The sequence below is a fragment of the Helicoverpa armigera genome, chromosome 28 (genome assembly GCF_030705265.1).
Source record: "Helicoverpa armigera isolate CAAS_96S chromosome 28, ASM3070526v1, whole genome shotgun sequence".
In the NCBI taxonomy this organism is placed as follows: Eukaryota; Metazoa; Arthropoda; class Insecta; order Lepidoptera; family Noctuidae; genus Helicoverpa; species Helicoverpa armigera.
Genome location: NC_087147.1, coordinates 6,542,295 through 6,565,779, shown reverse-complemented (window position 1 = coordinate 6,565,779; position 23,485 = coordinate 6,542,295). Strand labels below are relative to the sequence as shown.

The 23,485-nt window shown below is 38.2% G+C and overlaps 1 protein-coding gene across 2 annotated transcripts; it reads right to left on the bottom strand.

Annotated features, from left to right (window-relative positions):
• Window positions 1–2,130: 2,130 nt before the first annotated feature.
• LOC110371453 (RNA polymerase-associated protein Rtf1) lies at window positions 2,131–23,280 on the bottom strand. Of its 2 annotated transcripts, none has more exons than XM_064042483.1 (19): window positions 23,113–23,280; window positions 21,445–21,574; window positions 20,099–20,314; window positions 19,258–19,321; window positions 18,740–18,859; window positions 17,768–17,928; window positions 15,554–15,652; window positions 14,533–14,720; window positions 11,908–12,043; window positions 10,998–11,124; window positions 9,316–9,421; window positions 8,457–8,588; window positions 8,045–8,173; window positions 7,085–7,197; window positions 6,401–6,569; window positions 5,837–5,932; window positions 5,426–5,521; window positions 4,761–4,875; window positions 2,131–4,182 (listed from the first exon to the last, which is right to left on the bottom strand). In XM_064042483.1, exons 1-19 carry the CDS (start codon window positions 23,179–23,181, stop codon window positions 4,076–4,078), a joined length of 2,373 nt encoding a protein of 790 aa, XP_063898553.1. In that variant the 5' UTR covers window positions 23,182–23,280; the 3' UTR covers window positions 2,131–4,075. The 2 variants fall into 2 exon arrangements, with proteins under 2 accessions (XP_063898553.1, XP_063898554.1); XM_064042484.1 differs by having other exon boundaries at window positions 11,908–12,019.
• Window positions 23,281–23,485: the final 205 nt, after the last annotated feature.

The following is a 23,485-nucleotide window of genomic DNA, read 5'->3' as shown; positions in this document are numbered from 1 at the left end:
TTACCTAGTTCCCAGGCAAAATCCGTGATTACAAATAAAAAAACAATTGATTCGAGAATTACTGTCTAGCTAGTTCATTCTGCGTCACATAGCGAGCGTCTATTCTAGTCTTTTAAAAGTCTATGTATTTTTTTTACCATTTCTTAAATACATTTTCTTACATTTTTATTGCTTTTGCAACTTGAATTTTTTTATGATATACAATAATAATAAAAAGGAATACTAAAACACTGCTCTGGATTAGAACGCTGGCACTTATCATATGTGGCAATTTTTTATACTTTTAATCGACTTCGCGAAAAGGTATACTATAAGTAGTACTTCATACTTTATTGAAAATTTTTTACCTGTTTTGAAGAGCCCAGCATTCTAATAAGAGCAGGAACAATAATAAATAAGTAATAACAACTACTTATGATAATTAAGGCTAACAGGCATCCGCCGTATTGGAGGTAATTAATTATTTTATATCCTAATGCTATTTGTGTACATAAATGACTAACAAATGGAGCGGTGGATTATTTCATTCTTTTTAGAGACTTATGTTTTAAATCACATGATGTAATGTGAGATTCAGATAACATTAAATCGTTTACGGTATGTATGTCGACTCGGCATATCGTCAGTTTTCAAGAACTGTTATGGTCGAAGGGTGTCGCGTTTCTAAGATCCCGCGAAAGTTACACGACACCAAGTAGTGCTACATGGGAGCGCCTACTCGTGTATATAGTTTGATAATTCATGTACCTATTGACATTTATATGCGCCCTTCAAATTCAGATATCACATACATTGCTTTCAATGAAAATTATAGACGAAAAGTTACATTTTCATACATCAAAAGCAAATGAAAATAATGATACGGCGCGTTTTGTGAGGAGGTTTCTGTCTCTGGGATCCTAACCATCGGTACCTTGGACCCTGTGCCCGATATCAGTGGCCACCTATTTCTCATATTTAAAAAAAAATCTATGTAAAAATGTAATTTATATGTATGAAAATAATGATGGTGTAAACATTTACTCACTCCATATGTAACTCATCTATGTTTTCTCCCATAAAAAGAGTGTAAAAGCACTTAAATATATTAATATAACTTGTTAGTGACCTTATTCACACAACAAACATTAATTTTCATGGATTTTTACACTCTTTAAATATTTAGGTACTTTCTATATGCAAAACTTAACTTTTACCCAGTTGCAAATTGGAAATTATTTGTAGATTTTCTTTATTATCATTGCTAGCGTTGGACTAATGAGGCTTGGCACGGTTGCCTAGCACCTATTTTAATAAGAAGGCATCTAGTGTATGGCTATAAGTTACAAGTAGAATTTGAAGACCAGTTATGCCCAAGTTCATGGTCCACATAAATGTCAGTTTTTCTTAAAACAAACCGGGACATGACAATACATAGTAAACAGTATGTTAAGAAAAAAATATGTTTATGTTATTGTTGAAAATATTAGTAATCTTATTATTAAACATGGTTTTAGTAACAGCTTAATGTCAAGTTAAGACCATTAACTTTGTGCAAGACAATCTAGAACTTAAGTGGTTAATGTCATGAACAACTGTAGATAAAACATGAAGTTTCTGTAGTTTTCAATGCATGACAAACTCCGCACGTAAAACCATGCAATTATTCTGTAAAAGACAATGGGCGATTCCGGTCCAAATGTCCACCACGAACGAGACTTATATGGCTAGATAGCCCGTTAAATATGGATCATTTTTTGTTATGAAAGTAAAAAAAAAATATAATGCCAGAAAAAAGTTATAGCAAAATCAAATACAACATTTTATAGATTTTTCAATTTAATTTTTTCAATTACTTTTCGTGATGTTCGATTTTCGTACCTTCTGTTACTTCTGACAAAATAGAATTGTTCATTATTAGAGAGAAGACACCACTAGTTACATCGAACTTTCTTAGATCCAGGAACCGCTGAGTATATTCAAGCACTTCTGGCGCCTCAATTGGTTAGTGATTGGTACATCCATCGGGCAAAAATATGGGCTGTTTATATACAAATGTGTCTTACTCATCTTAGGTTTAGATAAAGTGCGGAAATGGAAGTGGAATAAAATAAAAAATAATAATGATAACATACAAAAACTACCGAAAATTAAGAATACATTTTTGGCTATAACTTTTTTTTGACATTGTTTTTTTTTACTTTCTTAGTAAAAGTTACTCAAAATTAAGTGAACTATTTAATTATATAGGTCTCGTTCGTGGTGGACATTTGGACCAAACTTCATACATTCTTGCCCAATCTCCTTTTATGTAAAAATTAAAGTCAAGGATGTCACAATATTTTCTATGTAACTAATTATACTATGGTCTAACATCAAACACTGGTATTTTTGCAAAGAAACCTGGTAATAGTGTAGAACTTAACAATATTTAAAGAAGATATCTATAGTGATTTCCTAGACATAAATCCAGGTCCAAAGAATATTTGAATATAAAATCAATGCGAATTTTTTCAATTTATTTTCATATTTTCAGTTCTTGTATAAGCTCTTAACTAAATATAAACAAACCTGATAGGACATTTTAATTTTTTTTTAAAATTCCGTTTAAAAATAAAATGCGGGTAAAAATCAAGGTAAAAATTATAACAATTATTTTATCAATCGAATCATTATTTTATGAAGTATTTTAAACATTGTTAAAATGGAACATAGATTATTTTCTTTCACAGACTTGCTTATTTGAGGCTTAGTCAAACATTTATTGAGTTGTAAAAAAAACCGGACAAGTGCCAGTCGGACTCGCACACGACGGGTTCCGTACCATTATTCATAAAACAAAATAGAGCAAAAATGAAAAAAAAAACACGTTTGTTGTATGGGAGCCCCCAAAATATTTATTTAATTCTAGTTTTCAGTTTCTGTTGTTATAGCGGCAACAGAAATACGTCATCTGTGAAAATTTCAACTCTCTTACTATCTCGGTTCATGAGATACAGCCTGGTGACAGACGGACGGAAGGACAGAGGAGCGAAAACAATAGGGTCCCGTTTTACCATTTGGGCACGGAACCCTAAAAACATGGTATTTAGGCATTCAGGTAAAAATTAAGATAAGCATAACATATTGTACAGAAAAACAGTATTAATTCTATTTTAATTATTAATATTTTGTTCTGGAGTATTGGGCTCTTTTTATTGTTGCTGGTTTTAATTAATAACTGCGGCTTTTAATGACCAATCCATCCAATGTTTTTCTTTTAAAGATTTAAATTTTACATAATTTTTATGAAGCTAATGTCTAAATTCAATCTTTAGTCGCAAAAAAACGATAGATTAGTTATTGAAATTGGAAATACATGTGTATTTAACAATTATTCGAGTTGTGGCGTTTGCAGTAACACGACTTAGTACAATTTATTTATTAATACAATGTGCAATATTAAAATCGCATTTATGTTAAGTATTACGAAATAAAATGCAAGACTATCACTTTTTGTACATTTAAAAAATCCGATTCATCTCAGATTATATTGGTAATTATGTCAATTACAATGTTTTACGCATTTCTACTGCTTTTTACGGTATACAATTGTGTTATTTACTACAAATTTTGTGATTTGTCCTTTACGCCTTTTTGTGTAAACAATAGGTTTTAAAGTAAGTTATTTTAGATATATTTTATTTAGCAATAACATTTACCTCATTGTGAATTTACACAAAACATAATGTAGTAAAGATTTATACACCAATGAAATACATATTTAAGATAGCAAGCTTTCACTAACATCACCACTTGCAACTAAACTGGTGATTATTAATCGCCACATACACTTTGCAACTAAAGCAGTGATATAAAACCACAAACATTTTGCAACTGAAATAGTAGAAGCACTTTAAACACTGGTACAAACGGTGATTCTTCTAATAACCACAAACACTTTTTAATCACCAAAACACTGCAACTAAGAGGTGATTTCGTTAATAACCACAATACACTTTTCGGTCACGTTAATCACCGATGTCACCATGATTTCGTTAATCACCAATACTCCGAACTTAGATCACAAGCACTGTATCAGTCTGTATTTTAACACTCATATGAGCCCGTGGCGTTTCTTGTATTCTTCTAAATTAAGTGAACGTTTCGGGCCGGTTTCTTTCACTTTCGTCGTCACCTGTTTGGGCTGGCTTGATACTGATTCTGAAATAAAAATAATTTTCAAAAATTAATGTGTCTCTTAGATATTATAGTTTTATAAAAGCTAAAATTGGGCGACGTGAGGGTGTGGTAAGCAGATGATTTTGGACTCTCACCCTTGGTAAAAGGTAAAACAATAAAAAGATAAATAAAGAGTATTTATCTGTTTATTTTTTTACCAATCACATTACGTGAAATCCACATCTCGTCTTTTTCATGTCGATCCCCACACGTCTCCTCTCAGCTCCGCTCATCTCCGCCTCAGTGTAAACGCAGCCTAAACTACTGAACCGATTTGTATGATATTTGGTACAGACATAGACGGCTGGCAGGAGCTGGATGCGAGAAGCCGAAAATCGATCTCAGTGGCGTGCACTTGGAGGCTATGTCCAGCAGTGGACTGCGATAGGCTGATGATGATGATGATGATAGTTTGGAACTTGAGAAAGGACATAGGATAGTCTTCACTACAAAAAATATTTTTTTTAGCGCCATCTATTGGTCAAATAAAAAATCTGCTGGAAGTTACTATTCCACGCGAACGAAGTCGCGGGCTAAAGCTAGTTCAATATAAAACTTACTGGCTATAGGCAGGTCGAGCTCGATGTTAATATCGAAGTCGTGTAGCGAGTACAAACTTGTGTCGTTACCCGCCGGCTTGTCGCGTTTCGCCTTCTCCAAGTCTTGCTGTTGTTGCTGAAAATAAACAATACGTTATTTAGTTCATTCTGGTTTCAGTATAGCAGTCATTGAACGTCCTTGGCAGTAGTTACGGGTAGTCAGAGCCCCAGAAAGTCTGACACGAGTCGGCGTATTGGGTTGTCCGGGTAACTGGGTTGAGGAGGTCAGATAGTGCAGTCGCTCCTTGTAAAGCACTGGTACTCAGCTGAATCCGGTTAGACTGGAAGCCGACCCCAACATAGTTGGGAAAAGGCTCAGGAGAAGATGATGATGGTTTCAGTATGGCAGGAAACTACTACAAATATGTATTAGTATTAAATACTTTTTATTTATTTTTCCACCATCATTATTTAACATTGATCTATTTGTGTGATGAATAACCCACTTGTAATGGTTGTATCTATGTGTCTATACATAAAAATAATGGTGTTTTTCATATTGCTGTGGTTTACCGATTAACAATATCATACGAAATAACGTTCAGATATAGTTATTTGGTGCTTAGATAGCCCATTTATCGGGGAAATAATAATGAATTATGTAGTAGAAAAAGAAATATACTTACAAGTCTTTCTCTTTCTTTCTGTTCTTTAGCTGCTTTCTCTTCTTCTTCTCTCTGTTTTAACATTTCCGCTATTTCCTCTTCACTCCTTATAACATCCTGGAAGAAACGATTAAAATAGATAGGTAAATTCGCTGCGAAAGAAAATTAAAAATAATACAAGAAACCGGCCAAGTGCGATTATGAATCGCGCACGAAGGGCTCCTAGCATTATAAATATTATAAAACCTGAAATTATTGGGAAGTTTGTTCTTCACCGCTTCTTCTTCCCAGCCATAACACTAGGATGTGATGAAAGGGCGTTTTGGAAGTGCTGTTATTTTGTAATTTTCGACGTGAAAATGTGCTAAAAACCAGCCTAGTTTCAATAGACGTTTTTGACTTTGACTTTGGAATATATAAATGTGTACAAACCTGAGTTTTGCTCCCTCCAGACTTGAAATTCATGACAGGTTTAGTATGTCGCCTCGTGAAAGGATCGTCTGTTTTTTTGCCTTTATTCGCTTTTACCTGAAAATAAATATAGCCAGCCTTACTACAAAAACTGAAACATCTATTGTAGAAAATTAAATTTCGATACTCCTAACTTTATCTCTGCTTTACACATGACGTTGTAAAGAATGAAAACGGAAAATGACTCCTGTGGCTAAACCAATGAATGGATTTGGTAATTTCTTTTACAATTCGCCATAGAATATCATAAAGTACATGTGATAGGATTCAATGTCCTGCCGGGGCTGCTGGTTGTTCGAAAGAGATACCGCGGCCCTGGTACATAAAAGGCCTATGACGGAACACGACGGTTTTTAGTCTAACTCACCGCTGCTAACCCACAGCGGGAGGGGTCATTTGATGATTTTTGACGTCGGAAAAAAAAATAGGATTTAATGTGATAAGGTAAGACTCACCCGATATTTACAAGAACAATTTTAAATGTTTTCTCTACAAACAAGGATAGGATAAAAAGTCAAAACTCACCTCTTCCATGATAGCCTTTTCGGCAGTTTCAACATTAAGTTTCCTATTTCTATTGTTAATATAAGATATACTCTGTATAGATGAAGTTCTAGTTTTGTCCAACTGACTCGCTCGTTCTTCTAACTCTTGTATTTTCGCGTTCAATTCCATCACTGTTTCGTCATCTCCTCTGAAATAATATAAGACAATTGGTTATTCAAATTTCTATCCTAACTAACATTATAAATGTGAAAGTAACTCTGTCTGGCTGTCTTTTCTTCACGCCTAAACTACTGAACCGATTTGTGTGAAAGGTACAGACAGTTTGGAACTTGAGAAAGGACATAGGATAGTTTTTATTACAAAAAAAACAAAAATAAAATTTATTCCGGACATACAGCGCTATCTAAAATCTGTCGGAAGTCACTATTCCACGCGAACGAAGTCGAGGGCAAAAGCTAGTAAGTTATATTTTTGTCTAGGAAAATCATCAAAACGAGGGTGAAACCGCGAGGAAGTGCTAGTAGCATATACATATTATACAAAAAGTTTTTTTTTGACGTAAAATATTACAATTTATCTCCCGTTTAAAATCTTACGAAAGTTTATAAACTTCCTAGTAAATTGATAAACTTACGGATCTTGTTATTTTCCGGTGACATGTACATAAACTGTTAAATAAATAGTATTAGTATAAAGTCTTACCTCAATTGCGCGACATCCCTTTCCTTCATAAGTTGAGTTTTCTTCATAGCATAGTTTGTGGGATGTGATCTGAATCGATCCTTTTCAGCTACTATCTTCTCTATATCCTCTTCCTGAAAAATGTGGTCTTGAAATATTAAGATATGCTGTTATTTATAAAGAGGAAAAATGTTTTCTGTTTGTTTGTACCGTAAAGGCTTATGAACTATGGATCCGAATGGCTATATAGCAGAACATATACAGGGTGTGTCGTTCACAATCACATTAAATCCTATCGCATATACTTTATGATATTCAGTGGTTTGACCACAGGAGTTATTTTTCGTTTTTAATATTGACAACATCATGTGTAAAGCAGAGATTAAGATAGGAGTATCGAATGTTTTGACCAGTTGACAGCTGTCAGTTTTCAAGGGAGAATTTCAGTTGTTTGTAATGACTGACTTATAAATGGTTTTCTAATTTTCACACATTTTTATTCTATTTACTTTGTTTGAAAAATGCATTTTTTTATTTTTACGTGTTTTTCTTTTTTCCCAACATCATCTTTTTTTATCGACATATATTAACCAGTATATCAACGCATTTCATTTAATGTGATTGTGAACGACACACCCGATATAGCATAATTTTTTATCCTGGTAAGGGTTGAAGTTCCTCAGAGAAAATGCGGGAGAGGACCAACTTATTTATTATCTACATTACATTATAGTTTTCTCACTGCAGGTCCCAGCTGTCATTGAACATCCTTGGCAGTCGTTACGGGTAGTCAGAAGCCAGTAAGTCTGACACCATTCTAACCAACGGGTATTGGGTTGCCCGGGTAACTGGGTTGAGGAGGTCAGATAGGCAGTCGCTTCTTGTAAAGCACTGGAACTCAGCTAAATCCGGTTAGACTGGAAGCCGACCCCAACATAGCTGGGAAAAAAGCTCTGAGGATGATGATGATAGTTTTCTCACCTTAAATTCATACATAAGTGCCTCTTTAACCTCTTGTATCTTATTTCTAACGAAGTCCATAGTGGGAGGCTTCTTATTCGCATCTTTGATCGCTTTGTTCCATTTCTGAAACTCACTCTCTGTGAATTCCTGAAAAAGTTAATTTTATTATACTTATTGTCGATGATAAATGGGTAAATAAGGCTTTTTTTTAATTAATTAATGTAATAAATATAATGATTCAATGTAATGCAATCTAATCTAATGTATTTATGATTGTTACTTTCCATACGAATGGTGTGTACACCTTTAAGTGACTTTTTTGCACTGTATGGAGGATAAATGTTTATATAAACTTAAGCTATTTGTAAAAATGTCGTTGGTGTACCTTACTAAATAAATAAAATTAATAAAAGTATATTATTATTCTTACCTGATTACTAACAAACTCTAACCGGAACACTCTGTCTTGTGTGCCGTGCCTTAACTTAAGTCCCTTATTCGTTCTAGTGTTACCTAAATTGTATACTTTAGCCGTTTCATATACGTCTATTATTTCTGCTACCTGCAAATAAAATAGGAGTTTAAGATCTAATGCCCATTTTCACCAACAAATACCTAAATTAAGGGATCCCCTAAGAGCATTTACAGAACACTTAATAAGAATTTAGTTTTCACCAAAGTTTAGGTATCCCTTATCCATAGTTATTTATGTCAAAATTGGGAGAGCCCTTATTCTAAGTGGCACTTAGATTAAGAGATTGTTGGTGAAAATGGGCATAAGTTATTGTCTGTTTTTTAATCTCGTAGACTAAATTGACACTTGCAAAATGTCAAACTTACAAATAATGTTGCTAGCTCTGTGGTGCAGTGTTGTACTTACGATATATTTAATATTCATTCAAAGTTTTATATTTAAAATTCACGTACGTACCAGTATGCCAGGGATATCTGAACACGCAAAGCCATGCGCAATCATCAAGGATAAGCCCATTATTTCAGGATGACTTATTGTGAAAAAACGATACTTGATTTTATTAACGCTAAGTTTCGGTCGTGCCACATCACTATTTAAGAATTTGCAACAAACTGACAACACTCGTAATGTCAGTTTAGTGTACGAGATTAAAAACAGACTATAAGTCTGACGCCAGTCTAACCAAGGGGTATTGGGTTGCCCGGGTAACTGGGTTGTGGAGGTCAGATAGGGCAATCGCTCCGGATGCGAGAGGTGGTTCCCACGAGACGCGGGTGAAACCTCTGGAAGCTACAGTGTATTAATACAAACTTACCCTATAAACAGGATTTCCGTTATTATTGCCGATGCCAATTCTTACGAAGCAGCCGTTGACGACGCGAGCGAAGAATGGAAGATGTACCAAACGTTCCAGTTTAAACCTGAGAGAAATACATAAATATGGTGAATAATTTAGTTTTAAGGAAGGTCTTTTTTATGTAAGTAGGTAAATTAAAGTTGTTCAACCAGTTCAACAAGGGGAATAGTTATCGGTACGAATCTTGAGCTCTGACCTACGTGGGCGGTCCCATAATGAATTGGCCTAACTATGAAATAGTGGAGGAAATGAAATGAAACCGATTTTATTTTTCAATATAATCAAAATAAATACCAATACACTTCTGACATCTGCGAATTAGTATCTCTTCACCTTTATAAAAGTAATCACAATTTTACCCCAAAAAAGGCGGCCTATTGCCTTTCTAGGGGGCTTTTTATCCTTATAACGCCATTCTATTGACTCGCGCTTGCTTTGTGGATCATAATACAAAATCATAGATTCATCACCAGTCACTAGCCGCTCGATCACATCTTTGAATTTTCCTCCACAAAGATCCAAAAACTCTGAAACGCAACGCCCGTCTCTGAACCGCTGAAAGAAGTTTCGGTACCCATCTTGCACTCACTTTTTTCATGTGAAGATGTTCATGGAGCACATTATGAAAAATACTTTTAGGGAGCCCAAGGCTAGCTGCAATTTCTCTAATCTTCAAACGGCGGTCACTCCGAACCTCCTCTTCAATAGGAGCAATTGTTTCGGAAGTGAGCACTTCCACAGGCCAACGGTCATACCCAATGTCTTCGACGGTTTATCTCCCGAGGTGAAACTTTTTAACCAAATTTTTCACTATGTTATAGGAGGGGACAGACTCCTTATACACGCCATCTATTCATTTTTTTATTCACGCAGGGGATAAACCTGCTTTAAACAGAAACTTTATGAGACTTCGATACTCAGTTTTCGACATTCGGAAAAAATACGCGACTCTCGTCATTCAAATGCCTACTAAACTAAAACTAAGCATTTCATGTCGATGTGTATTTTTTATATTATGTACACGATAAACGTACTTTTTAATGCCACATAATATTTAGCAATATGTCGCCTAGAACTATATCAGGCCAGTTCATTATGGGACCGCCTAGGTACATCTGCGCAGAAGTGATTTATTAGCAAAGAACCAATCCCGAGTGCCGGCTATGACGCGATGCGCTGCGGGACAAGCACCGCTTTAGCCCCCGCGCCTCACGAATACCACAAAAGAGACCCAATAAATTACCTACGCAGGTGAAGATCAGCGCTCAAGATTCGTGCCGATGATTATACTAGGTTGCCCGGATAACTGGGTTGAGGTCAGATAGGGCAGTCGCCCCTTGTAAAGCACTGGTACTCAGCTGCATCTGGTTAGACTGGAAGCCGACCCCGACATGGTTGGGAAAAGGCTCGGCAGAAGATATAAGTTAAAGTTGTAACTTTTTACTCCTACTTTAATTGAACCTAAATTGTATGAAACGGAATTTTTATTACCTTTAAAACTGCAACAAATATGTTTCAATTATTGCAATTCTTTTATTTTAATTAGTCTGTTTATTTTCAAAAACCATGCTTTTTAATAAAAAAATATGCACGTGTAATATAAGCCGAAGTTTTTTTTGTGATTCATAAGTTATAATCACCTGCTAAGTCTAAGTTTATTGATCTGTTCCTTAGTGTCAGCGTATTTGATCTCCACTTCTTCTCTCTCTCGCTTCTTCTCCTCTTGTTCTCCGTCTGACGAGGAAGAACTTGACGAACTGCGCCGACCTACAGATAATATTAATATTAGAATAAAAAACGAACTAAAAACTGAAGTAAAGACCCGATTTTGATGAAATATTAGAAGTTTTAAATCAGTTCATAAAAAAGGTAAGAGTTATGATTGGGAACCTCCTTTTTGAAGTTGATTTAAACAAACTATGGCTTATTATTATTAATAATACTGCCACTAATTTTAATTTAACCAATGTAGATGATAATTTGCATGGATACACAGAATATTTTGATCCAGGTGCATAGATTATTTCGTCCTGTCATGATTGACTGCATTAATGACTTATACAATACTGCCGCTTATAAGTATTTTAATTCAATTTAGTTTATAGACTGCCATCTATGGTACTAACGACCAGGTAAACCGGTTCCTGATACAGTCCCTGATAGCCTATCAGGAAACTACAGGCCACTTTAACCGGTTACTGATCTCTGATAAATAATGTCGGGACACTTTTTCACACACGGTTGGTTAGTCCCATGGTAAGTTATTAATTAACTTGTATTATGGGTGCTAACACAACTGATAAACTACATATAGCTACATATATACATATTTATAAATACATATTGTAACACCCAGACCACGGCCAACAAGCATGCTCATCACACAAATGTCGACCGAACCGGGAATCGAACCCGGGACCTCAGGTTCGGCGGTCCGGCATGGTGACCATTGCGCCATCGAGGTCGCCATAGCCTATCAGGAACTTTCCTGACAGATAACAAACTGACACTTTACCAGTGGCACCGAGCCCAAATATTCAAAACTCTCACCTTGCGACTTATTATCGTCAGAATCCGAGCCAGAGTCGTCAGAATAGATGTCAGAAGCTTTCAGTTTGACGCTCTGCTTGCTAGTACCTCCGATAATTTCGGCGTCCGCGTCCTGAGGAGAAACGTAGTCGTTCGCCTTTACGGGTTACAACGGGGTGACAGTCAGATCAGTACTGTGGCTTGATATTGTGTTTGTGTTTTGTGAAATGATATTGAATAAAACATAAAAATAAAAGTATAAAAAACCGACCAAAGTGCGAGTCGGACTCGAGCACGAAGGGTTCCGTACCAGAGCAAAAGTGAGCAAAAAATCACGTTTGTTGTACGGGAGACCCCCAAAATATTTATTTAATTCTAGTTTTCAGTATTTGTTGTTATAGCGGCAACAAAAATACATCATGTGTGAAAATTTCAGCTCTCTAACTATCACGGTTCATGAGATACAGCCTGGTGACAGACGGACGGACGGACGGAGAAGCGAAAACAATAGGGTCCCGTTTTACCCTTTACTTGTGAGATGTATGAATGTGTGAAAACAAATAAAAATTATTAATTTAAAAAAACCCCCGACCCAAAAAAAGTACGCAATAATTATGACAAAAGGTTAAAAACGCTAAACCCTATAAAAAGCAAAAAATAACTTTTACACTACGTAAACTAAATTTTGTCGTGTCGGGGGACCGCTCTAATTCATTACTTTAGATACGTGTTTTTTTTTAAACGAATGTTGTAATTAAGTAGGTGTCATTTGATTTATGTAAGTATTTGTGAAGGTAAAAAGCGGTCCCCCGACACGTCAAAATTTAGTTTACGTAGTGTAAAAGTTATTTTTTGCTTTTTATAGGGTTTAGCGTTTTTAACCTTTTGTCATAATTATTGCGTACTTTTTTTGGGTCGGGGGTTTTTTTAAATTAATAATTTTATTTTATTTCATGCTTTTTAAAGGAGCTCCTTAATTTTTCCTTCTTTCATTTAATTTATTTTATCTTAAGATGGGGTCGCTATATGCGATCTCGGCCAAAGGAAGCTGTTTAACAATCCTCATGACAAACTGGCTCTGGGAGAATTGCACAGATTGAGAAACAATAAAGATTAACCTTTGGACATTCTAGATTTTCAGCAAAAATATAAATCGGTTTATCCGTTTCATTCCGGCTATCCAAGGTTTCATCCGCCACATTCCATTTCCAGCATCAGGTTCTCGTCAATCAGAAACATGAAGAGAACTCGTCAAGACAAATTCAACGAGCCCAAACTCGATGGGTTTACTAAGAGGCAGTTCAGGGTTACGTCTCCTACCTTCGTGCCCTAACAGCAGACCAGCTCAGTGGTTCCAAAAGACATTAGTGTTACAAATTTCAGATCCCACATATACTTGCAAGTAAACTGAGCGTGTAACATTCCTATTACATCTAGCAAACGAGCTGATGACCTTGAAGACCTGAACCGATTTCCACCAAACATAGCTAAGAACACTCCTGACTGACATACCTTTTAAACAAAAAAAACCGCATTACAATCGGATCATCCGTTTGGGAGCTACGATGCCACATACACACACACACACACACACACACAGACACGTCAAATTTATAACACCCCGTCGTTTTTGCGTCGGGGGTTAAAAACATAATAAAATGAAAACATAATTTAGAAAATATAAAATAGCAACTAAAAAACGAACAAAACAAAATAAGTAGTTAATTTGTTTGACTTGTGTTGCTGATACTGACAGACTGACTAAAACTCATCCGTCTATAAATTATAGTTACCTTTATCCAAGGCAGCGATAAATCTTTTAAACAACAGTTATAACACACAAGGTTTGTTATTAGTTAAATACTATACCTACTCTATCCACGGAAGCAAGAGCTAAAAGGTAAACAAAGAATGACAGTTTTTCAAGATGGCGGTATAACCCGACCGATGACAAAATCACAGATACTGCGAACATTTTACACAAAAATGTGACGTTCTGTCATCGGTCGGGTTATACCGCCATCTTGAAAAACTTTCATTCTTTGTTTACCTTTTAGCTCTTGCTTCCGTGGATAGAGTATAGCTGTTTTCGCCCGGTTTCACTCGCATCTCAGGGAACTCTCTTCCTGTGCCCGGATAAAATATAGTCTAAGTCACTCGCGGATATAGCTTTCCAACAGTGAAGTATGTTTCAAATTGGTTCAATAGTTACTGTTACAGCCTTTTTATCGTCCCACTGCTGGGCTGCGGCCTCCTCTCACTCGGAGAAGGATTGAGCATTAATCACCACGCTTGCTCAGTGCGGGTTGCTGATTTCAGACTATACAGTCCAGGTTTCCTCAAGATGTTTTCCTTCACCTTTTTATCAGCCATTGGTGTCTAAGATACTTAGAAAGTACGGTACGGGTCAATAGTCAGGTTAACAAAAACAAAAAAAAAAAAATTTTTTTGGGAGACTACACCATCACCTAGTAAGATAAGTTATATTTTGTAAGGTACAAGAAGCAATTCGTCTGGACTCGAGTGAAACCACAGGACACAGCTAGACATTAAAATGTCAACTTTATAACCATAGTTTTAAGCAACATTTTCCCTTGTAGCTAGAAACTTAACAGTAAAGAGGCTAGGCAGTTCCCAAATACTTACATCATCATCATCCTTATCCTTAGTTTCTTCCTCCTGCCTTCGCTTCTGTCGGGTAAGTTCGACTCGACTGGCTTTAGCGTCGCGTTGAGCTCTGAGAGCCGCCATTGCGTTCTGACGTTTGTCATCCACGTTACGTTTGCGTTCTGTCTTTGCCCCGAATAGGGGGGAGGCGGAACGTTCTGATGGGTCTGACGGGGAAATAAATTAGAGTAAAGTGGAGTTACAGCTACACAGTAACAGGTAAAAGATTAAGCAATCAAACTTCATCATCATCATCTCAGCCGGCGGACGTCCAATGCTGAACATAGGCCTCCCCCTTAGATCTCCACAGATACCTGTTGGAGGCGACCTACATCCAGCGTCGACGGCGCTTCAATCAAACTTCCTAGAGAATAATTATTATGTCGTGTTCCTCCGCGAACATCTTTGGCAGTCTTACCAAGGGACAGTTGCCCGGGTAACTGGGCTAAGGAGGTCAGATAGGCAGTCGCTCCGTATGGAGCACTGGTACTCAGCTGCATCTGGTTAGACTGGAAGCCGACCCCAACATAGTTGGAGAAAGGCTAGCCATGTAAAGGTAGGTTAAGTCCTAGTTGACATGGCAACATTGCAATCATATTGGGTGGTCAAAAATTAATACCCTGTCGTTTTTGTCAAGTGATTTTATTAAAATAAATTGCCTAAGCTTGAACTTAAACCCAAAAAAAAAAATCTAGAATTGTTGAAGCAATTTTAGCATCAGTCAATACGCTTCTATATCCAAGTTCAAAACTACATAGTATAAAACAAAGTCGCTTTTTCTGTCCCTATGTCCCTTTGTACGCTTAAATCTTTAAAACTACGCAACCGATTTTCATGCGGTTTTTTTTTATAGGAAAGAGGGTTTCAAGAGGAAGGTTTCTAAGTATAACAACGTACATTAAATAGTGGAAAAAACCTGTTATCCTGTGCGAAGCCGGGGCGGGTCGCTAGTATGAGAATAAATTGCTGATTTTAATAAAAATTATGGTTATGTTCTCACCTGCATCCTTGGGGTCGTCGAGTATCTCACCAGGACTTGGAGGTGTCTGCTCTTTCTCTTTCTCAGGTTCTTTGGGCTCCGGCCTTTCAGCTTCAGCCTCTGTTGAGCAAAAGTTTTTAAATTACTATTTTATTCACATAGGATATTGTAATCTCTATTTACGGAAAATGGAATAAAACGACAATTTTTTTTATATAAAAAATTATGTATAAAACTTAAAATACATAGAATGTTTAAGGCATAACTGTCAAATAGCTGAAAAAGGCGGACTTTCCGTGTTGCAAACTGGTACTCAGCTGCATCCGGTTACTGGAAGCCAACCTTAGTTGGGATAAGGCGAGGCTACGAATGACGCCGCTGTATCTCCCGGCGAGGCAGATGCTAGGATATATAGAAGACTCTGTCACCTCTCTTCTCCTGGCGGTCCCTCTCTCTCTCCCGCTGGCGCTGTTCCCGCAGCGCTCGTCTCCTGCGCCGCCGCTGTATCTCCCGGCGAGGCAGATGCTGGGATATATAGAAGACTCTGTCACCTCTCTTCTCCTGGCGGTCCTCTCTCTCTCCGCTGGCGCTGTTCCCGCAGCGCTCGTCTCCTGCGCCGCCGCTGTATCTCCCGGCGAGGCAGATGCTAGGATATATAGAAGACTCTGTCACCTCTCTTCTCCTGGCGGTCCCTCTCTCTCTCCCGCTGGCGCTGTTCCCGCAGCGCTCGTCTCCTGCGCCGCCGCTGTATCTCCCGGCGAGGCAGATGCTAGGATATATAGAAGACTCTGTCACCTCTCTTCTCCTGGCGGTCCCTCTCTCTCCCGCTGGCGCTGTTCCTGCAGCGCTCGTCTCCTGCGCCGCCGCTGTATCTCCCGGCGAGGCAGATGCTAGGATATATAGAAGACTCTGTCACCTCTCTTCTCCTGGCGGTCCCTCTCTCTCCCGCTGGCGCTGTTCCTGCAGCGCTCGTCTCCTGCGCCGCCGCTGTATCTCCCGGCGAGGCAGATGCTAGGATATATAGAAGACTCTGTCACCTCTCTTCTCCTGGCGGTCCCTCTCTCTCCGCTGGCGCTGTTCCCGCAGCGCTCGTCTCCTGCGCCGCCGCTGTATCTCCCGGCGAGGCAGATGCTAGGATATATAGAAGACTCTGTCACCTCTCTTCTCCTGGCGGTCCCTCTCTCTGCTGGCGCTGTTCCCGCAGCGCTCGTCTCCTGCGCCGCCGCTGTATCTCCCGGCGAGGCAGATGCTAGGATATATAGAAGACTCTGTCACCTCTCTTCTCCTGGCGGTCCCTCTCTCTCCCGCTGGCGCTGTTCCCGCAGCGCTCGTCTCCTGCGCCGCCGCTGTATCTCCCGGCGAGGCAGATGCTAGGGATATAGAAGACTCTGTCACCTCTCTTCTCCTGGCGGTCTCTCTCCGCTGGCGCTGTTCCCGCAGCGCTCGTCTCCTGCGCCGCCGCTGTATCTCCCGGCGAGGCAGATGCTAGGATATATAGAAGACTCTGTCACCTCTCTTCTCCTGGCGGTCCTCTCTCTCCGCTGGCGCTGTTCCCGCAGCGCTCGTCTCCTGCGCCGCCGCTGTATCTCCCGGCGAGGCAGATGCTAGGATATATAGAAGACTCTGTCACCTCTCTTCTCCTGGCGGTCCCTCTCTCTGCTGGCGCTGTTCCTGCAGCGCTCGTCTCCTGCGCCGCCGCTGTATCTCCCGGCGAGGCAGATGCTAGGATATATAGAAGACTCTGTCACCTCTCTTCTCCTGGCGGTCCCTCTCTCTCTCCGCTGGCGCTGTTCCCGCAGCGCTCGTCTCCTGCGCCGCCGCTGTATCTCCCGGCGAGGCAGATGCTAGGATATATAGAAGACTCTGTCACCTCTCTTCTCCTGGCGGTCCCTCTCTCTCTCCCGCTGGCGCTGTTCCCGCAGCGCTCGTCTCCTGCGCCGCCGCTGTATCTCCCGGCGAGGCAGATGCTAGGATATATAGAAGACTCTGTCACCTCTCTTCTCCTGGCGGTCCCTCTCTCTCTCCCGCTGGCGCTGTTCCCGCAGCGCTCGTCTCCTGCGCCGCCGCTGTATCTCCCGGCGAGGCAGATGCTAGGATATATAGAAGACTCTGTCACCTCTCTTCTCCTGGCGGTCCCTCTCTCCCGCTGGCGCTGTTCCCGCAGCGCTCGTCTCCTGCGCCGCCGCTGTATCTCCCGGCGAGGCAGATGCTAGGATATATAGAAGACTCTGTCACCTCTCTTCTCCTGGCGGTCCCTCTCTCTCTCCCGCTGGCGCTGTTCCCGCAGCGCTCGTCTCCTGCGCCGCGCCTCGCGCCGCCGCTGTATCTCTCCGGGCGACGCGGACCGCTCCGCCGCAGAGCGACGAGCTAGGCGGAGCTTGCGTTCTATCTCCCATCTGATAGAATTTAGATTTTACCATTAATTATACAAATAAACATAAAAAATAGTAACAAAATTCGTGATAACCTAGTTTTTAAGTATACCTATGTAGAGTAGACGCCAACGACTGTGTTTCGGAGGGCACGTTAAACTGTTGGTTCCGGCTGTCATTGAATATATTCGTTTCGAACTCGGTAAGTCAGACAACTAAACATACCAAGAAGTATTGGGTTGCCCGGTTAACTGGGTTGAGAAGGTCAAATAAGCAGTCGGTTCTTGTAAAACACTGATATTCAACTGCATCCGGTTAAACTGGAAGCCAACCCCAACATAATTGGGAAAAAGGCTCGGAAGATGATGAATAGGAAAATGATAATGGCAGACAGTAGTCTAAAAGATCGATTTAATATCCTATATTGTGTTACGATGGTGCATCCTACGTGAGTTTATTTCAATGAGGGTCATACATAATTCCCAATTATGTACCAGTCAACCCACTTTATTCTACACACACACACACTACATATTCTTCTCATAAATAAATTCAGACACAAGGCAACACTTTACATGCCAAGAACTTGAAATAATTCACATAATTTAATGAAAAAACAGTTTGGCCAGACTATGTTGAGGAGGTCAGATAGGCAGTCGCTCCTTGTAAAACACTGGTACTGAGCCGCATCCAGTTAGACTGGAAGCCGACCCCAACATAGTTGGGAAAAGGCTCGGGAGATTCTTATAATTCAGACCCAAGGCAACATTTTCATGCCAGGAACAAAATAATTCACACCATTAACATCAAAAGCAGTTTATATTTAGTTACTAACCTGGTCTTCATAAGGTCTCTCCTCTCGATTCTCTTGAAGATCTCTTGTTCTCTCTCCTTCTCAGACATGGCGGCGAGGCGAGCCCTATCCTCTTCATCTCCCATGAGGTTTTCATCGTAGCTGAAGGAAATTATAGCTATTAGTGTTCGGGAGATATTGAACCCTATATTTAAGGGATTTTAGGCTAAGTTTTAAAAGAAATATAGATAAAATATTAAAGATTCATAGACAACATCAATTTTGGTTTCCTTAAAACAACTGATCACCATAAATTTTCAATTGTAATCACTGTTTTAAGAAGAACGAAAGTTGTCAATGAATTTAATTCTTAGTTTTAAGGTCTTAATTTGGAACTAAAGTATGTTCTATTTTTAATAATAGGACTTCTCTTTTACAATTAAAGAAGTAAGATATTTTAGCAAATTACATAAACATATACAAATAATGTATTAAATTATAGTTTTAATAACAAATAAGAACATCGAAATATTATAAGGATTGTAGCGGTAAAGACTCACCCATCATCAAATTCCTCTTCGGAATCAATGGAATCATTGTCTGACGAATGTGATGATACTTCACCTACAAAAAATAAACAAAATAATATTTAATTATTTTAATAACATTTTGTGGGTTCTTATGTGCACGGTCGGTCCGTGGATGGGTGACCATTTTGTCTTTCCGAAACTAATTTCTGCCCGCGCATTTGTCGAATAGTCGTGGTGGCCTAGTGGGCAAAGAACCAACCTCTCAAGTATGAGGGCGCGGGTTCGAATCCAGGTCAGGCAAGTACCAATGAAACTTTTCTAAGTTTGTATGTACTTTCTAAGTATATCTTAGACACCAATGGCTGATAAAAAGGTGAAGGAAAACATCTTGAGGAAACCTGGACTATATAGTTTGAAATCACCAACCCGCACTGAGCAAGCGTGGTGATTAATGCTCAATCCTTCTCCGTGTGAGAGGAGGCCGCAGCCCAGCAGTGGGACGATAAAAAGGCCGTAACTGTAACTATGTGTCGATAAAAAATTTTGGGGATCCAAAAACTGCAGAAGAGCAGTTATTACAGGTAGTCAGAAATCCAGAATGTCTGAGAACCTGTCTTAACAAGGGGTATTGGAATGTCTGGGTAACTCTGCCGAGGAGGTCAGAGGGACAGTCACTCAATGTAAAACTGGTATTCAGCTGCATCTGGTTAGACTAGAAGTCAACCCCAACAGACTTTCAGTCTAGAAGGTCTTAGAAAAGGCTAGGCTAAAAAAAAATCTCGTCTAGATCTTTTTTCTCTAGTCAAAAAAGGCTAGACATAGATGATTTTCGAAAATAATATGTTTACTTATACAAAAATAGTTTACAAACCTTCCTCCGGTTCACTATAAGTCTCTTTCTTTTTTCCTGAGCCAGCACTATCAGTACTTCTTCTAGTTTCTGTCTTTTTAGGTTCTGGTTTTTTCCGGTTATCATCGGAATGCTCTGACGATGTCTTCCTACTAGTCCGAGCTGGTTCCTTTTTCTTTGACGTGTCACTTCTGGCATCGCTTTCAGAATCTGATCCTGATGATGACGATGACTTTGCTGGAAAGATAGTGAAATGCGTTTTAATATGTTTGTGTGTAATATATAGAATAATATTTATTGTAAAACTTGAGTATGCAAAAAAGACAGATATAAAAACAAATTGAAATTGTGATTGTTTAACTGTGCGTTTTCTGAGTTGTTTGTTTATACTTACATAACTAATAAATGCGAAAGTAACTCTGTCTGTAATGCTGAAACTATTGTATAGACAAGTTTTTAACAGATTTTCCAACTCATTAGAATCCTTTTTTTAAACCTTTAGAATTAAGTTATTCAAACATCTCTCATCTCTCATCAGAAGAGATCCCTGAGCAGAGAAAATCTATTGGTTCTTTAAGACTTCTCTGCTCCAATTTAGTTAGTTCTAGACTTTACTTAGGCGTCGTCCTAATTGACAGCGATCGTACGAGTTCAAACATACAGATTTCATCAGAGTATCCTATTTGAACCTCGAAAGTAATCGTGCGAGCACATGAAATGCTTAAGGCGTCGTCCTAATTGGGAGCGATCGCACGATAGCGCGATGCGTTTTTCATCTCACGATCTCACTAGAGAGGTTCAAATAGGACACTCTGATGAAATCTGTATGTTTGAACTCATCGAACGACGAGAACGCATCGTGTCATCGTACAATCGCTGTCAATTAGGACGACGTCTTAGATGAAAAACGCATCGCGCCATCGTACGATCGCTCCCAATTAGGACCACGCCTAATAACGATCGTACGATACGTTTGATCGTGCGACCCTGTAATCAAAGCAACAGATCTCTTTTGAGTGTCCTAATTGGTTACATACGCGATGCGTCGACGCGCGGAGGACGCGGGATGAAAGGGGCAAGGGCCAACATCAGTGACACACACTAGGTACTGCAATTTTAAAAGCAATATTGCCCGACAACAAAAACTGTGCATCTCTATAAAGAGCCATCGTTAAAGTGGCGAAGCGAGACGCCAACCATGGAGCGACGGCATCGCACGATAGACATCGCGCGATCTATTAGGACACCTGTTAGGTCATCGTACGACCACTTTGATCGTGAGATGTGCATCGCGCCATCGTACGATCGCTCCCAATTAGGACGACGCCTTAAGAGTTTTATGAGTTTTAATAAAATAAACAACTTACAATTATTTTTCTTATTATCATCATCATCCCAGTCGGATTCACTGTCAGATCCGGAACCAGATCTCTTGGATTTTGACTGCGGTGGTGAATCACCGGTTTTCTTCTTTTTCTTTGCTAAATTGAGGAATTGCTGCAACAATATACATAATATTAAATTCATTCAAGTTATTTTTATTCATTTATTCAAGTGACCATGACTCATTTTGTTAGTAACTATTTTAACTTAATTACTATGTTAGTAGAATATAAAACAAAGCATCTTAAGCTAAGATAACTTTCTGTATCAAATAACCACTGCGGGACAATAGGAATATTATTTTAGAAGTCAGTATCACAAAATGACTGTATAAAACATTGTATTTCAATTTATTGTTATTGACACTTTTAACTGACTTCCTAAAACAGTGGTTATCAATAGATTTTCAAATAGCATGTTTTGATCTCATTATTTGTGTACTTTTTGTATTTTTGAAAATTTATTTTAGCAATGACTAACATAGTTTTAAGACCTTTTTAAAAACAATAGTATGGAGATTATTAGTCTGAATTAAATGAATATTTAATTGGCATACATCTGATGTAACCAGGAGTAATTAAGGCTTAAATTGTTGAAATCATTGAATAATAATAAAAGAGCCTTAACTTTGAAAAATAAGAAAAAAAGAAGCAAATAATATTTGTCAGAAACTAGTTACAAAAGGGTTTTTATGATAAGTAGTCTCATACTTTCTACCAATAAAAGGTTAAAAAGAAAAATGTTGAATATTTACCTAGTAAATATCTCAAATGAATTATTTTTTTAAATGCTTGTTTTCTTTTTTTTAATTATACTAACTGATCCAATTATGATATGTGTATATGTATGTGTGTGAGATCTATGTTTTAACAAATTTTGTTTCACAATGTTTTTTTTTATCATGGATATAACATACACACACAGGTGTGGAAAATGTAGGTCATTTATAATCAAAATTTTGATAAAATTAACTTATCTTTTTTTGAATCTCTAATTCTTTTGATACAATAAATTTAATAATCAATAATAAAAATGATCTCATTTTTTATCTGTGGTTCCTAATTTGCATACTTGCAAATATTTCTGGAATTCATGGAATTAAGTTGGTAATAATACTCAAGAAGATAGTTGTAACACATTATTTGAATGCATTCCTCTGAAAAGAGAAAGTCTAGACCCAAAATTATATAACTTGTGGACATTTCTCGCCTAAATACCTTAGCAACAGACTCGTAACGACTTTTAAGTTTTTTTTTTACTCTATTCCAACTTCCAAAGGAGTTTCAACATGTTTTAGGCTGAATACCAAACAAATTTGAATTTTATAGTGAAATGTCACAAAAATAATAGCGGGAATGTTGGCTTTCATTCATTTTTACATGACTCACGCAACAGAAGCCATTTAATAAAGCTGTAACGTAAACAACGACGATTTCTGAGAAAGAGATAAGGCAGAATTTTCAATGTTATTTTGAAAACTAAAACCACGCTGCAGACATTTGTTTTTCAAGTAATGCGCAAAAGATCAATTTTAGAACGAAGGAACATTGATCTTGGCCTATTTACGCAGTCAAATTAATGAAGAATGCCGTCAAATCGTTACGTACGGACGTGAACTTATAACCTAAGGTTTTTAAAGAAAATGAACTTACTGAGTCTAAATCTGAACACTCGCTGCTGGAGTCCGAGTCTATCAGCGGTTTATTCTTCCTTTTAGCCATTTTGCACTTATATAAAACTGGAAAACGATAATTAAATGCGTCTGCTAGCTTTTTCCTTCTTCTCGAAGTCGTCAATCAACCACAGACTAAAAATATACAAACGTTTTTTTTCTTTGTAACTTTTGACGACAGGATATACGTAACAAAAAAATAAAACCTAAAATTGTGAAAGTTCTAGAATTTTAGTTCTTTTACTAATTCATGATTGAGAGTTGTCTTATAAATTATCAGAATGGTTAATTATAACGTTAATTAAAGTAACCGCTTAGTGAAATGATAAAATAAGTTCAACCTATTTTTAGTG